This window comes from Bufo gargarizans, chromosome 10 (genome assembly GCF_014858855.1).
Source record: "Bufo gargarizans isolate SCDJY-AF-19 chromosome 10, ASM1485885v1, whole genome shotgun sequence".
In the NCBI taxonomy this organism is placed as follows: Eukaryota; Metazoa; Chordata; class Amphibia; order Anura; family Bufonidae; genus Bufo; species Bufo gargarizans.
Window position 1 is genome coordinate 130,916,893 of NC_058089.1, and position 14,547 is coordinate 130,931,439.

At 50.9% G+C, this 14,547-nt stretch overlaps 1 protein-coding gene across 6 annotated transcripts; it reads left to right on the top strand.

Annotated features, from left to right (window-relative positions):
- The first annotated feature begins 1,809 nt into the window (after positions 1–1,809).
- On the top strand, positions 1,810–14,547 carry C10H16orf74 (chromosome 10 C16orf74 homolog). Of its 6 annotated transcripts, none has more exons than XM_044269867.1 (3): positions 1,810–1,860; positions 10,397–10,454; positions 13,576–14,547. In XM_044269867.1, the coding sequence occupies exons 1-3, from the start codon at positions 1,825–1,827 to the stop codon at positions 13,740–13,742; spliced, it is 261 nt and encodes an 86-aa protein (XP_044125802.1). In that variant the 5' UTR covers positions 1,810–1,824; the 3' UTR covers positions 13,743–14,547. The 6 variants fall into 6 exon arrangements, 1 of the variants encoding a protein (XP_044125802.1); XR_006386914.1 differs by lacking the exon at positions 1,810–1,860 and adding an exon at positions 2,189–2,405; XR_006386913.1 differs by lacking the exon at positions 1,810–1,860 and adding an exon at positions 2,534–2,850.

A 14,547-nucleotide genomic window follows, 5' to 3' on the forward strand; every position in this document is an offset into this window, starting at 1 on the left:
ACAATACTCAAAGTATAGACGGGAGGTGTGGTGTGAGCCAGGGGAGAACAGCAAGAAGCATTGTCTCATATTATGCACTGAAGACCCCACACAGCACAAACAGGTGAAAGGGAGGAGCAGTGTGAAGCTTTCATCTTATGGGATACACTGGAGATCCTGTCCTATACATAGCATACACAGTATAGACCAGGGGTGCACAACCCTTGATATCATTCTGTGCAGCCCCCAACCACAGACATGTATGTCTATGTCTTGTGGCTGCTCATATGCATTAGATGGGAATCCTAGAGGTGTAACCAGACATTTATAGTATATACTGTATATACAATACACCGTAAATACAGTTGTTTAGTTGGTAATACCCCTTTAACTTTTCTTTTCGGCCCTTGGGATTCCTTCAGTCTGACAACGTGGCCCCTAACCAGAAAAGGTTTTGCACCACTGGTATAGACAGTGTGAGTCAGGGAAGATCAGCGTGAAGCTGAATCCTATAGGACACACTGGGAATTCTGCACACAGCATACACAGACAATATACAAAGGGAGAGGAAAGCAGTGTAAAGCTGCATCTCAGGAAATAACGGAGATTCTGCACACAGCATACACAGACAATATACAAAGGGAGAGGAAAGCAGTGTAAAGCTGCATCTCAGGAAATAACGGAGATTCTGCACACAGCATACACAGACAATATACAAAGGGAGAGGAAAGCAGTGTAAAGCTGCATCTCAGGAAATAACGGAGATTCTGCACACAGCATACACAGACAATATACAAAGGGAGAGGAAAGCATTGTAAAGCTGCATCTCAGGAAATGCTGGAGATAATGCACACAGCAGACACAGATAGTGTGAGTCAGAGGAGAGTAGTGTGAAGCTGCATCTTATAGGATACACTGGATATTCAGCATGCCATTGGAAATTCTGCACACAGCAGACACATGGTATAGATAGTGTGAGTCAGGGATGAGCAGTGTGAAGCTGCATCTTATAGGATACACTGGAAATTCTGCAGTGCACACAGCAGACACATGGTATAGACAGTGTGAGTCAGGGATGAGCAGTGTGAAGCTGCATCATATAGTACACAGTGGAGATTCTGCACACAGCAGACACATGGTATAGATAGTGTGAGTCAGGGATGAGCAGTGTGAAGCTGCATCATATAGTATACAGTGGAGATTCTGCGCACAGCAGACACAGATAGTGTGAGTCAGAGGAGAGTAGTGTGAAGCTGCATCTTATAGGATACACGGGATATTCAGCATGCCATTGGAAATACTGGAAATTCTGCAGTGCACACAGCAGACACATGGTATAGATAGTGTGAGTCAGGGATGAGCAGTGTGAAGCTGCATCATACAGTATACAGTGGAGATTCTGCACACAGTATATACAGGCAGAAGAGTGCAGTGTGAAGCTGCATCTTATAGGAAATAATAGAGATTCTGTACACAGCAGACACAGTGTAGACCATGTGAGTTAGGGGAGAGCAGTGTGAAGCTGCATCTTATAGGATACACTGGAAATTCAGCACACAGCACTGATACATACAGGCTGTGTGCATTATGGCAGTTTTATAACTTATATTAATTGTATGGACCCTCGTATTATATCTTGGCTCTTCTGATCCATCTTTAGCAATACTCTGTGCCGTGGGAACAAGCAGGACTGCGCTTGGAGGGGAGGTGTCTGATTGCTGCCAGGAGAGATCTGATGATCATGTCATCCTGTATTTTACAGGAGAGGCTGACAACCTGCCTGCACAGAAGAGCAAGCTCTGGACCGGTGGTCAGACGCAGCTGTCCATATTGGAAGGGTCTGAAATGTACGGATTTGATGACGCTGCTGGGATATTCCTGGTGAGTCGTCATTATATGTGCAAAATCCTCCTGAACATGACCTGATGACACAAGGCGGACACTGAAGTCAGGCACTATAACCCCCAATAATGTAAACGATGAGGATAGTGGTGATGATGTCATGCTGTTTGCCCTGCGGTGACAGATATTTGGAGCCTGACTCCATGCGTGTTATCAGTCACCCTCCGGAGACCTTCAGGCTGTTAAAATTTAACTACATATTTTGCTCCCTGTTCCTCAGTCGTGGGTTATGTGTTAAGCTCGCACCGGGGGAGGGGCATTACCGTGAAACACCCCGATACACGGCGAGGGACGCTCAGACAACGGGTTTCAAAAATAAGCCATGCCGAAACCTGCGGAGTCTCGTCCTCATTGTGGATTGTTATTGCCATCACCTAAGATTTTGCCGACACTTTGGTATCTGCAGCCTCTGTGAAATGGAGAGTACTACAACCCCCAGCATGGCAGCATAACACAATACAAGAAACCTTCATGTAACCAGAGGAATCGCCAAGTCTGGCTACAACTGTAACAAAACCTCAGCGGTGAGCAGCATTAGGGAGTGACATTACATTGTGGTTTCAGGGTGATACCATGCGTTACTCCATTCCCCCCCCCATGTGCTGACAGATGTAGTGGTGTTTAGTGCCACAAACATTCCCAGCACTCCCATCATCCTGGCTCTCTTCTTACACATCCCATTAATGTAAAGTATATATGTCTGCCAAGTTTCCTGTAATGCGCTGTATGAGTGATGAGCGGACGGGAGCGGAGGGTAATGGGATTACTGCAGCTGAATGGAAGAAAAAACTTCCCCGTGTTCCCTGCAGTCGTGGGGAGGAGGCAGCTGATTGGTCAGAGGTGGTCGCCCCGCGCTGCGCTCCGAGGACTAAAGCTGTGCTGCCAGGTGAAGTCAGCAGACCGGGAGCAGGACATGCGGGATCCACACCGCCCAGGTGAGACGCCCCCCACACTACACACACCACCCAGGTGAGACGCCCCCCACACTACACACACCGCCCAGGTGAGACGCCCCCCACACTACACACACCACCCAGGTGAGACGCCCCCCACACTACACACACCACCCAGGTGAGACGCCCCCCACACTACACACACCACCCAGGTGAGACGCCCCCCACACTACACACACCGCCCAGGTGAGACGCCCCCCACACTACACACACCACCCAGGTGAGACGCCCCCCACACTACACACACCACCCAGGTGAGACGCCCCCCACACTACACACACCACCCAGGTGAGACGCCCCCCACACTACACACACCACCCAGGTGAGACGCCCCCCACACTACACACACCACCCAGGTGAGACGCCCCCCACACTACACACACCGCCTAGGTGAGACGCCCCCCACACTACACACACCACCCAGGTGAGACGCCCCCCACACTACACACACCACCCAGGTGAGACGCCCCCCACACTACACACACCGCCTAGGTGAGACGCCCCCCACACTACACACACCACCCAGGTGAGACGCCCCCCACACTACACACACCGCCCAGGTGAGACGCCACCCCACACTACACACACCACCCAGGTGAGACGCCCCCCACACTACACACACCACCCAGGTGAGACGCCCCCCACACTACACACACCGCCTAGGTGAGACGCCCCCCACACTACACACACCGCCCAGGTGAGACGCCACCCCACACTGTCTGCTGAGCTGTGTATCTAATCCTATCCTGTGTGATACTGTCTGCTGAGCTGTGTATCTAATCCTATCCTGTGTGATACTGCCTGCTGAGCTGTGTATATAATCCTATCCTGTGTGATGCTGTCTGCTGAGCTGTGTATCTAATCCTATCCTGTGTGATACTGTCTGCTGAGCCGTGTATCTAATCCTCTCCTGTGTGATACTGACTGCTGAGCTGTGTATCTAATCCTATCCTGTGTGATACTGTCTGCTGAGCCGTGTATCTAATCCTCTCCTGTGTGATACTGACTGCTGAGCTGTGTATCTAATCCTATCCTGTGTGATACTGTCTGCTGAGCTGTGTATCTAATCCTCTCCTGTGTGATACTGTCTGCTGAGCTGTGTATCTAATCCTCTCCTGTGTGATACTGTCTGCTGAGCTGTGTATCTAATCCTATCCTGTGTGATACTGTCTGCTGAGCTGTGTATCTAATCCTATCCTGTGTGATACTGTCTGCTGAGCCGTGTATCTAATCCTCTCCTGTGTGATACTGACTGCTGAGCCGTGTATCTAATCCTATCCTGTGTGATACTGTCTGCTGAGCCGTGTATCTAATCCTCTCCTGTGTGATACTGACTGCTGAGCCGTGTATCTAATCCTATCCTGTGTGATACTGTCTGCTGAGCTGTGTATCTAATCCTCTCCTGTGTGATACTGTCTGCTGAGCTGTGTATCTAATCCTCTCCTGTGTGATACTGTCTGCTGAGCTGTGTATCTAATCCTCTCCTGTGTGATACTGTCTGCTGAGCTGTGTATCTAATCCTGTCCTGTGTGATACTGTCTGCTGAGCTGTGTATCTAATCCTATCCTGTGTGATACTGTCTGCTGAGCTGTGTATCTAATCCTATTCTGTGTGATACTGTCTGCTGAGCTGTGTATCTAATCCTGTCCTGTGTGATACTGACTGCTGAGCTGTGTATCTAATCCTATCCTGTGTGATACTCTCTGCTGAGCTGTGTATCTAATCCTATCCTGTGTGATACTGTCTGCTGAGCTGTGTATCTAATCCTATCCTGTGTGATACTGTCTGCTGAGCTGTGTATCTAATCCTATCCTGTGTGATACTGTCTGCTGAGCTGTGTATATAATCCTATCCTGTGTGATACTCTCTGCTGAGCTGTGTATCTAATCCTATCCTGTGTGATACTCTCTGCTGAGCTGTGTATCTAATCCTATCCTGTGTGATACTGTCTGCTGAGCTGTGTATCTAATCCTCTCCTGTGTGATACTGTCTGCTGAGCTGTGTATCTAATCCTATCCTGTGTGATACTGCCTGCTGAGCTGTGTATCTAATCCTCTCCTGTGTGATACTGTCTGCTGAGCTGTGTATCTAATCCTCTCCTGTGTGATACTGTCTGCTGAGCTGTGTATCTAATCCTGTCCTGTGTGATACTGTCTGCTGAGCTGTGTATCTAATCCTATCCTGTGTGATACTGTCTGCTGAGCTGTGTATCTAATCCTATGCTGTGTGATACTGTCTGCTGAGCTGTGTATATAATCCTATCCTGTGTGATACTCTCTGCTGAGCTGTGTATCTAATCCTATCCTGTGTGATACTCTCTGCTGAGCTGTGTATCTAATCCTATCCTGTGTGATACTGTCTGCTGAGCTGTGTATCTAATCCTCTCCTGTGTGATACTGTCTGCTGAGCTGTGTATCTAATCCTATCCTGTGTGATACTGCCTGCTGAGCTGTGTATCTAATCCTCTCCTGTGTGATACTGTCTGCTGAGCGGTGTATCTAATCCTCTCCTGTAAAAAGGCTGCAAACAACAAATAAAAAAGTGAGTGGTTAACCCCCCGTGTGCGCGAAGTCACAAGAAAGGGTCTTGGCATAAAAAAAAACTGTGATACAAATGGATTTGGTTTATTCCATGTCGCATGCATCTTTTATGGCATGTTTTTAGTGGAGTTTTTTTTCTTCACGTTTGAATGGATTTTTTTTCTTTTTTCTCCCTATAAAGGAGGTTAATCGCCATTACTACGACGTGTTGCATGTTAAAAAAACAAATGCCATGGAGACGAATAAAAGCACCGCAATGAAAAGAAATGACACTAGCAAAAAAAAAAATCATGTGCCAAAGAAACTAAAAAGTTGTCAAAAACGCCATAAAAAAACTATTTCTTGTACATTTGTGGCGTTTGCTTTCCAGTCTTTTGGCGACGTTATTTACTTGACAATAAGTTTTTGAAAAATTAAATAAAATTAAGACTTATGGCAGAATCCGTAATAAACCGCTTCTGCTTGAAGCAAAATAATAGGTGGTCTAAACATAGGGGGATTATCAGGTGGTTTTGCCCAGGATTGTGTTGCAGACAGTGGCGCACGGCAGTTAAGCACAAACTACTTTTTTGTGCTTTTGCACCTCACTTGCCGCTGTTCCAGAAAGTGGCCAAGGCTCAGGAAGAAGGGCTGCGGCCTCCAGCAGCTCGGGAAGAAGGGCTGCGGCCTCCAGCAGCTCGGGACGAAGGGCTGCGGCCTCCAGCAGCTCGAGAAGAAGGGCTGCGGCCTCCAGCAGCTCGGGAAGAAGGGCTGCGGCCTCCAGCGGCTCGGGAAGAAGGGCTGCGGCCTCCAGCGGCTCGGGAAGAAGGGCTGCGGCCTCCAGCAGCTCGGGAAGAAGGGCTGCGGCCTCCAGCAGCTCGGGAAGAAGGGCTGCGGCCTCCAGCAGCTCGGGAAGAAGGGCTGCGGCCTCCAGCAGCTCGGGAAGAAGGGCTGCGGCCTCCAGCAGCTCGGGAAGAAGGGCTGCGGCCTCCAGCAGCTCGGGAAGAAGGGCTGCGGCCTCCAGCAGCTCGGGAAGAAGGGCTGCGGCCTCCAGCAGCTCGGGAAGAAGGGCTGCGGCCTCCAGCAGCTCGGGAAGAAGGGCTGCGGCCTCCAGCAGCTCGGGAAGAAGGGCTGCGGCCTCCAGCAGCTCGGGAAGAAGGGCTGCGGCCTCCAGCAGCTCGGGAAGAAGGGCTGCGGCCTCCAGCAGCTCGGGAAGAAGGGCTGCGGCCTCCAGCAGCTCGGGAAGAAGGGCTGCGGCCTCCAGCAGCTCGGGAAGAAGGGCTGCGGCCTCCAGCAGCTCGGGAAGAAGGGCTGCGGCCTCCAGCAGCTCGGGAAGAAAGGCTGCGGCCTCCAGCAGCTCGGGAAGAAGGGCTGCGGCCTCCAGCAGCTCAGTCTGAGGGGCAGATTCCGGGCGCAGTATCCGTCTGTATAACGTGCATGTGTCACAGCCCGACCCAGGCTCCCAGCATCATGGAAACAGTGGTTGGAGGCATGGGATCGGCGCTACCAGGTAAGTCTGGATACAGATGTAGATCGGTATTCTTTATTAATTATGTTTCTCTTAAAGGTAACACGCTTCAGGGCCGAACAGGCCCCTTCTTCAGACCAAGATCTCTTGGTCTGAAGAAGGGACCCAATCGCCCCAGAAACGTGTTACCTTTAAGAGAAACATAATAATACTGATCTGTATCCTGATTTACCAAGTTGCGCCAACGCCGATCCCATTCCTCTGACCACTGTATCCTGACTACCAGCTACTGGTATCTTGCATGCCATATTGGGTGTTGCGCTGGCAGGTGACCCTTCTGTAAAGCGGTCCTACCTATGAGCGCTGCTCTCCTCTCTTTAGCTTCATAGACGCAGCAGTGCAGGGTAATTACTGCGACGTGCCATTTATGTGACAAGGATGAAGCTGCACTGTCAAGTGACTTGGTGAGAACCGAGACCGAGCCTGGAATCTGCCTCTTCAGGCAGCAAGAAACGGACTTCTATGAATACATCTGTTTGCAGAAAGCCAGGTGAATGACAAGTTCTTTGGTGAGCACAGAGACTGCGCCCGGAATCTGCTCCTTCATGCAGCAGAAGACCGACTGTGAAAAGATTAGTGGGGGAGTGCAGAAACCAAGCCCAGAATCTGCCTCTTTCTGAAGTCATTGACTTGTCATCACCTTCTGCTGGTCTTGTGAGCTCACACAATTTGGGGTCGGATGGACAATTCAAGCACTCATTGGTGCTGAGGACCAATACTTCCTTACAGAGGTCACTGGTGAGATCAGGTGGTTGGACTCTGCACCTCAATTCTCTAGTACAGGAACTCTGCTGACATGGAGAATCCAATCTGCTGCCATGTTCTTCATAACCCCAGGCTATTCTTCTCCAGGAACGGTGACTGGTGGATGATACATACTGGGGTCCATGCTAGTTATATAGCTAAGAAGACAATTGTACCAGGGTCAGTATTGGTAATCTGGACTTGTGTAGGGTCTGCAGTTCTGGTGACACAGAGGATCCTAGGTCTGTCTTGGGTCATGTGAGACTCTGTTAGGGCAATCAATTGACCCATCATAGACCTAAATGTCTTCCTTGAAAGCATGGAGTCACTAAGTGATCTGTATGGGAACCTATGATCATGCTGTTCTGCAGGCAAGATATTAGGTGGTCTCTCATCATCTGCGGGTTCACCATCCTCTTCCAGAAACACTAAAGAAAATGCCATGGCGACTACCTCACAGTTGTAAGTGTTCCAGAAGCTCATGGACCACTGCACTGTACATGTTCTTAATCTTCTCACGGAAGGATGAAGATAGATTGATTGTTGGTCTTGATGCCACCAGGATGTCTCCACTTTTGAAGCACATTGTCAGTGCACTCTGTCCTTATCCTAAGCATAACGAGTAGTGGTGGGCTGCAGGCCATCAAAGCCCCTAAACTGCCTCGGCAGGAACTCCTGGGCTTTGTTGATAAAGTCATTGTCCAGCATGTCTTTAGGATATAGACGTGTCCTGGAGACATGTTTTATAGTGGGGATGGCCAACCAGAGGCTCTCCAGCTGTTGCAAAACTACAACTCCCAGCATGCCAAGACTACCTACAGCAGGGCATGGTGGGAGTTATAGTTTTACAACAGCTGGAGAGCCGCAGGTTGGCCATGCCTGTTCTATAGTGTCCAGGAATAGGCCGTCTCCACTTGTGGTGGTCCTGACTTTGGACTTCTTGTTGATGGAGCAGAAATGTTTTCTGACGCAGTTCTTTCGGCTGGTGGGAATCTCCCAGGCTGACTGTCCACGGAGGCTGTTCTTCAGTTACCAGCTATTTTCTACCCATTGTCTAAACTAACTTTCTCTCTGAACTTTGAAAATAAATCTGTCTTGTTAGACCAAGATGGACTGCCTGCTCACTGAGGGATCAGGTTACATCATGCCATAGAAGTCTATGGAGAGGGAAAAGGGAGGAGGGTGGAAGTTCAGAGAGAAACAGAGGGACTGACACTAGACAGACATGATTCAGCAACTAATAGTAAGTCTTATATATCACCTCCAGTGCTTAATTCACATTTATATCGCTCTCTCCACCTCTTGCCCTTGTTCCCCACTTGCTTTCTTCTGTCGCCCCTGTGTTCCCCTCTTGCCTTCGCTCCTGTATTCCCCCATTGCTCTCTCCCTTGTGTCCCCCCCCTTTCTCTCGCCCCTGTGTCGTTGTCCCTTCTTGCCTTCACTCCTGTGTTCCCCCATTGCTCTCTCCCCTGTGTCCCCCCCCTTTTCTCTCGCCCCTGTGTCCCCCCCTTTCTCTCGCCCCTGTGCCCCCCCCCTTTCTCTCGCCCCTGTGCCCCCCCCCTTTCTCTCGCCCCTGTGTCGTCGTCCCCCCTTGCTGTCGCTCCTGTATTCCCCCCTTGCTCTCTCCCTTGTGTCCCCCCCCTTTCTCTCGCCCCTGTGTCGTCGTCCCCCCTTGCTGTCGCCCCTGTGTTCCCCTCTTGACTTCGCTCCTGTATTCCCCCATTGCTCTCTCCCTTGTGTGTCCCCCCCCCTTTCTCTCGCCCCTGTGTCGTCGTCCCCCCTTGCTGTCGCCCCTGTGTTACCCTCTTGCCTTCGCTCCTGTGTTCCCCGATTGCTCTCTCCCGTGTCCCCCCCCCTTTCTCTCGCCCCTGTGTCGTCGTCCCCCCTTGCTGTCGCTCCTGTATTCCCCCCTTGCTCTCTCCCTTGTGTCCCCCCCCCTTTCTCTCGCCCCTGTGTCGTCGTCCCCCCTTGCTGTCGCTCCTGTATTCCCCCCTTGCTCTCTCCCTTGTGTCCCCCTCCCTTTCTCTCGCCCCTGTGTCGTCGTCCCCCCTTGCTGTCGCCCCTGTGTTCCCCTCTTGACTTCGCTCCTGTATTCCCCCATTGCTCTCTCCCTTGTGTGTCCCCCCCCCTTTCTCTCGCCCCTGTGTCGTCGTCCCCCCTTGCTGTCGCCCCTGTGTTACCCTCTTGCCTTCGCTCCTGTGTTCCCCGATTGCTCTCTCCCGTGTCCCCCCCCCTTTCTCTCGCCCCTGTGTCGTCGTCCCCCCTTGCTGTCGCTCCTGTATTCCCCCCTTGCTCTCTCCCTTGTGTCCCCCCCCCCTTTCTCTCGCCCCTGTGTGGTCGTCCCCCCTTGCTGTCGCCCCTGTGTTCCCCTCTTGCCTTCGCTCCTGTATTCCCCCATTGCTCTCTCCCTTGTGTGTCCCCCCCCCCTTTCTCTCGCCCCTGTGTCGTCGTCCCCCCTTGCTGTCGCCCCTGTGTTGCCCTTTGCTCGACGGGTAAACATTTGGCAAAGGATGAAAGCAGAATAACTGTCTGCAGGAAGCTGAGCTACACCGTGCACACTGCCGACAGAGAACGCGGTGGCGGTGGAACAGTACGAAGGTGGAGAGATGAGCGAGCGCTGAGGTTTCCTGGCTGTAACTTTATTTTTGTCAGAATTTGTGGTTTTCTGTTACTTTATTTCTGTGTCACAAGATTCTGCTGTCAGATGAGTGTCTGATATCGCCAGAGCCGCTCATTACTGCTCCGGCCTGACCCGCTGCATTGTCTTACAGGATCTGAGGAGCCGAGGGCAGAATGATAGCATGGGCCTCCACGTCTCCTGTCTGAAAGGTAAGAAATGCTGGGTCCCAGCAGCACAGAGGATTTCAGGAGAGGAGTGTGCTGATCTTGTGGAGATCACAGGATGAGAGTTACATAGTGAAAGGAGCAGGGTCCCAGCAGCACAGAGGATTTCAGGAGAGGAGCTTGCTGATTTTGGGGAGATCGCAGGCCGAGAGTTACATAGTGGAAGGAGCAGGGTTCCAGCAGCACAGAGGATTTCAGGAGAGAAGTGTGCTGATCTTGTGGAGGTCACAGGGGGAGAGTTACATAGTGAAAGGAGCAGGGTCCCAGCAGCACAGAGGATTTCAGGAGAGGAGCTTGCTGATCTTGTGGAGATCGCAGGCCGAGAGTTACATAGTGGAAGGAGCAGAGTCCCAGCAGCACAGAGGATTTCAGGAGAGGAGCGTGCTGATCTTGTGGAGATCACAGGCCGAGAGTTACCTAGTGGAAGGAGCAGGGTCCCAGCAGCACAGAGGATTTCAGGAGAGGAGTGTGCTGATCTTGTGGAGGTCACAGGGGGAGAGTTACATAGTGGAAGGAGCAGGGTCCCAGCAGCACAGAGGATTTCAGGAGAGGAGTGTGCTGATCTTGTGGAGGTCACAGGGGGAGAGTTACATAGTGAAAGGAGCAGGGTCCCAGCAGCACAGAGGATTTCAGGAGAGGAGCTTGCTGATCTTGTGGAGGTCACAGTGGGAGAGTTAGGCCCCTTGCAGTTGAGCGTGAGCGGATGCGTTCAGTGACAAATGCGCAATTTCACAAGCAAGTTCATTTGGTTCAGTTTTTTCTGTGCGGGTGCAATGCGATTTAATGCGTTTTGCACAAAAAACTGAAGGTATACAAACAACATCTCTTAGCAACCATCAACGAAAAACGCAAGTGCAAAAGCGGATGCATTTTTCACGCAGCCCATTCACTTCTATGGGTCCAGTGTTGCGTGAAAAATGCAGAATACAGAACATGCTGCGATTTTCACGCAAAAGTGATGTGTGACAAACCCCACTCATGTACACAGACCTATGGAAATGAATGGGTCCGGATTGAGTGCGGGCGCTATGCCTTACATAGTGGAAGGAGCAGGGGCCCCCAGAAAGCAGTAATGGTGGTTGCCCGTTGATAGGATCCTGCGCTTTTTACATTGGGGCAGACTTCTAATCCTGTGTAATATTCGGACATTGTACATGTAGCAGGAATAGATCATTTAATTTGCACCAGAATTCTGGACAAAACGTTGCATTTTTTCCTGATATAATGCTACTCCTACCTTAATTTTTGAAATGTGTGACAAGCAGTGATGGCCAGCGAACACCTCCGAGCTGCCATCTTTAGTAAGGTAGACTACCCTTACCTGTGCCAGGGGCCGGTCTGAAATCAAATGCGGTCACCGGGAGCAGGCAGATCCGAGAACAGCCCGATGAAGGCCCCGGCGACTGTTCTCGGAACTGCCTGCTCCCGGTGACCGCATTTGATTTCAGACCGGCTCCCGCCACAGGTACAGGTAAGGGCTTACCTGTGCATCGCCGGACGGGCGAGTCTACCTTACTAAAGATGGCAGCCCGCATCGGATTTAAGGAGTTGACAAAAAAGCACAATCTTGTGAATGGTGCGTAAGAAGGTGCAGTAACCTCAACGGTGTTAGGGTCCTTTCACACGTGCGGATAATCTGCTGCGTGAAAGCGAGCCAAGCCCCGCTCCGGACCTCAGAGACACGGAGCATGGACATGACTGAGAACGCTCTGTGATCTGAGATAAAGTTGTCACCGTGATTTTGTAGTAAAAAAGTCACGAGAGTCTCGGAGCGTTATCGGTCATTATCATCCGTGTTTTTGAGGTCCGGAGCGGGGCTTGGCTCGCTTTTACGCAGCGGATTACCCGCACGGCGTCCGCTCGTGTGAAAGAGCCCTTATGATAAAAGATGCGCCAGATTTGTCAAACATTGTGCAACGCTTGATAAACGTGGCAGAAACGACGGCGGCGCCGGCTGGATGATGGGTTCGGAGCATCTTCAGACACACTTGTCTATTTTTACACCCTGTTTTTTTTGGTACATCTTAAAGGGGTTGTCCAACCCCCTTAATGACCAGGCACCTCTTATAGGTTATACTTACCCCACTCCTGATCCCCGCGTGGATCCAAACATCCGGTAGGGGACGGAGAGTGTCGAACCTCCCTTACAGCGGCGGCCGTGCAGGGATCAGGAGCGACATGGGTGCCAGGGAGCGGGGAAAGTATAACTTATATGAGGTGCCCGGGCATTGTGGCGGGTCATGATAGGGGTTGGACGACCCCTTTAAGCCATGCCCACTCCTACCCCTTGGTCCAAGGAGGCACAAAAAGTGTATAAAGCCTATAATAAATATCATGTGTGGCCAGAATTCTGACATTTTTTCAGAAAACCTCCAGTCTGTTATTTTTTTTTTGGGCGGGTTTATCGGAGATCTGGGGTCATGTGATATCACACAGATCTGGCCCCGCCTCCCTGTCCCTCTGGGATTCGGAGCTTGTGACTAATGGGGAGGAAACTTCCGGTCGGTGCTTTCCTGTGGGCGGCGGACGTCACCTGCCGTCAGAAAGCCTTTGTATACGTACAGCGTATATATATATATATATATATATATATATTACAGTGCCGGATCCGCCCTGCTTGACTTTACCCACAGGTAATGCTCATCAGGCGGCGGTGTCCACCATAAAGTGTCATGTATGTTTTGTTCACTTTGTTTAGACCTCTGCTTGCTGTCAGCAAATAATAACATTAAATGGGTTAATTCCACATGTAGAATTCTTACAGCTGAGGGTTTGTTACAATTGTATCCAGTCTGGACAGTCCTCCTCCTGGACTCTCAGGACAGGAGGTGTGTGCTGCTGTATAGAGGATCGACTGGATACAACTGTAACAAACCCTCAGCTGTGAGATCAGGGGAGGATTTTAGCTCTGTAAACAAAAATGTTTCTATTCCGTGACAGCAAGCAGAAATACTGAAACAGTCTATGTACCCATTAATGACATGATACTCATCACTATGATGTATACCAGATGTCAGCAAACCCTGTGAAACCACAACTCTTCTAAGGAGTGCATGCTGGGAGTTGTAGTGAGCCAATATATACGTTCTCTATAATGTCTCCGCAGCGCTGCAGATGTGTAACACCAGCGACGAAGCTTCCAGAAGATTCCCAGACAGACACCTGAACGTCCCAGACATCATCATCACCCCTCCCACCCCGACTGGGACCTTGAATGCCAAAACAGCAGTCCAACATGGCCGCCCGGCCTCCCCCGCGAAGAGACGCAGATGATGGGGGAGGGGCGTTATCCCTCAGAGAAGGCGATGAGAACACCAACGCCTTGTGCAGACAGCGCAGGGTGACTGCTGCGTAATACAAACGGATACAACTTTATTGTCCAAGTGCCGAGACAAACATTTTATATATTTTTATTATAACGTTACCCCCCCCCCCCCCTCCAGGACATCTATATAAGTGATGGAGCACCCCCATCATCCCGTCCCTCCTCGTTACTGAGATCTCTAGAGCGACCGGAAGAACCTGCTCTAATGAACAATAAAAATGTGAAAACCGTCTGTTAATCTCTCCCTTCTGAGATCTGATCCCTCTACGTTCCAGGCCCAAAGCCTGAGGCTGCACTACTGAGAGCATCTGATCCGGCAGCGTGGATCCAGGTCACCGTGCACATGCATCTGTCCAGCCGGTGGTGATGCTGATCTGACATAACCCGCCATGTATACGGCCACTAGGGCACACTATAGTTGTGTGTGTCAGGAAGGCCGACCCTACAGAGATTTCCCAGGGGCTCATCATGGCCGCCAGTACATAACGAGCAGATGCTCTCAGCATCAATAATGTCAGAGTATCAGGAGCCCTCCTGTATGTCAGGGCCACGATACAGCTTCATACTGCGGGGCGGGTGGCAGTATTGTGTGCTGCACTATGGTATCTGGTTCTGCAGGGGCGGTACATAGCTCTGCACTGTGGTATTACTGGCCCCGCCCACTTCTGTTGTCCCACCTTCTATTAATGTGGACCCGTCTACAACATGAGGCCACTTTTAGATTTTTTTTTTCATCCCTAAGCGGCCATGATG

What these genes read in the sequence shown, in the direction of transcription:
- C10H16orf74 (XM_044269867.1), top strand. Translation starts at nt 1,825, where the DNA reads ATGTACGGATTTGATGACGCTGCTGGGATATTCCTG. An exon ending in ACGCTGCTGGGATATTCCTG is followed by an intron (nt 1,861 to 10,396) that starts GTGAGTCGTCAT and finishes ATTGTCTTACAG; the next exon opens with GATCTGAGGAGCCGAGGGCA. An exon ending in CCACGTCTCCTGTCTGAAAG is followed by an intron (nt 10,455 to 13,575) that starts GTAAGAAATGCT and finishes ATGTCTCCGCAG; the next exon opens with CGCTGCAGATGTGTAACACC.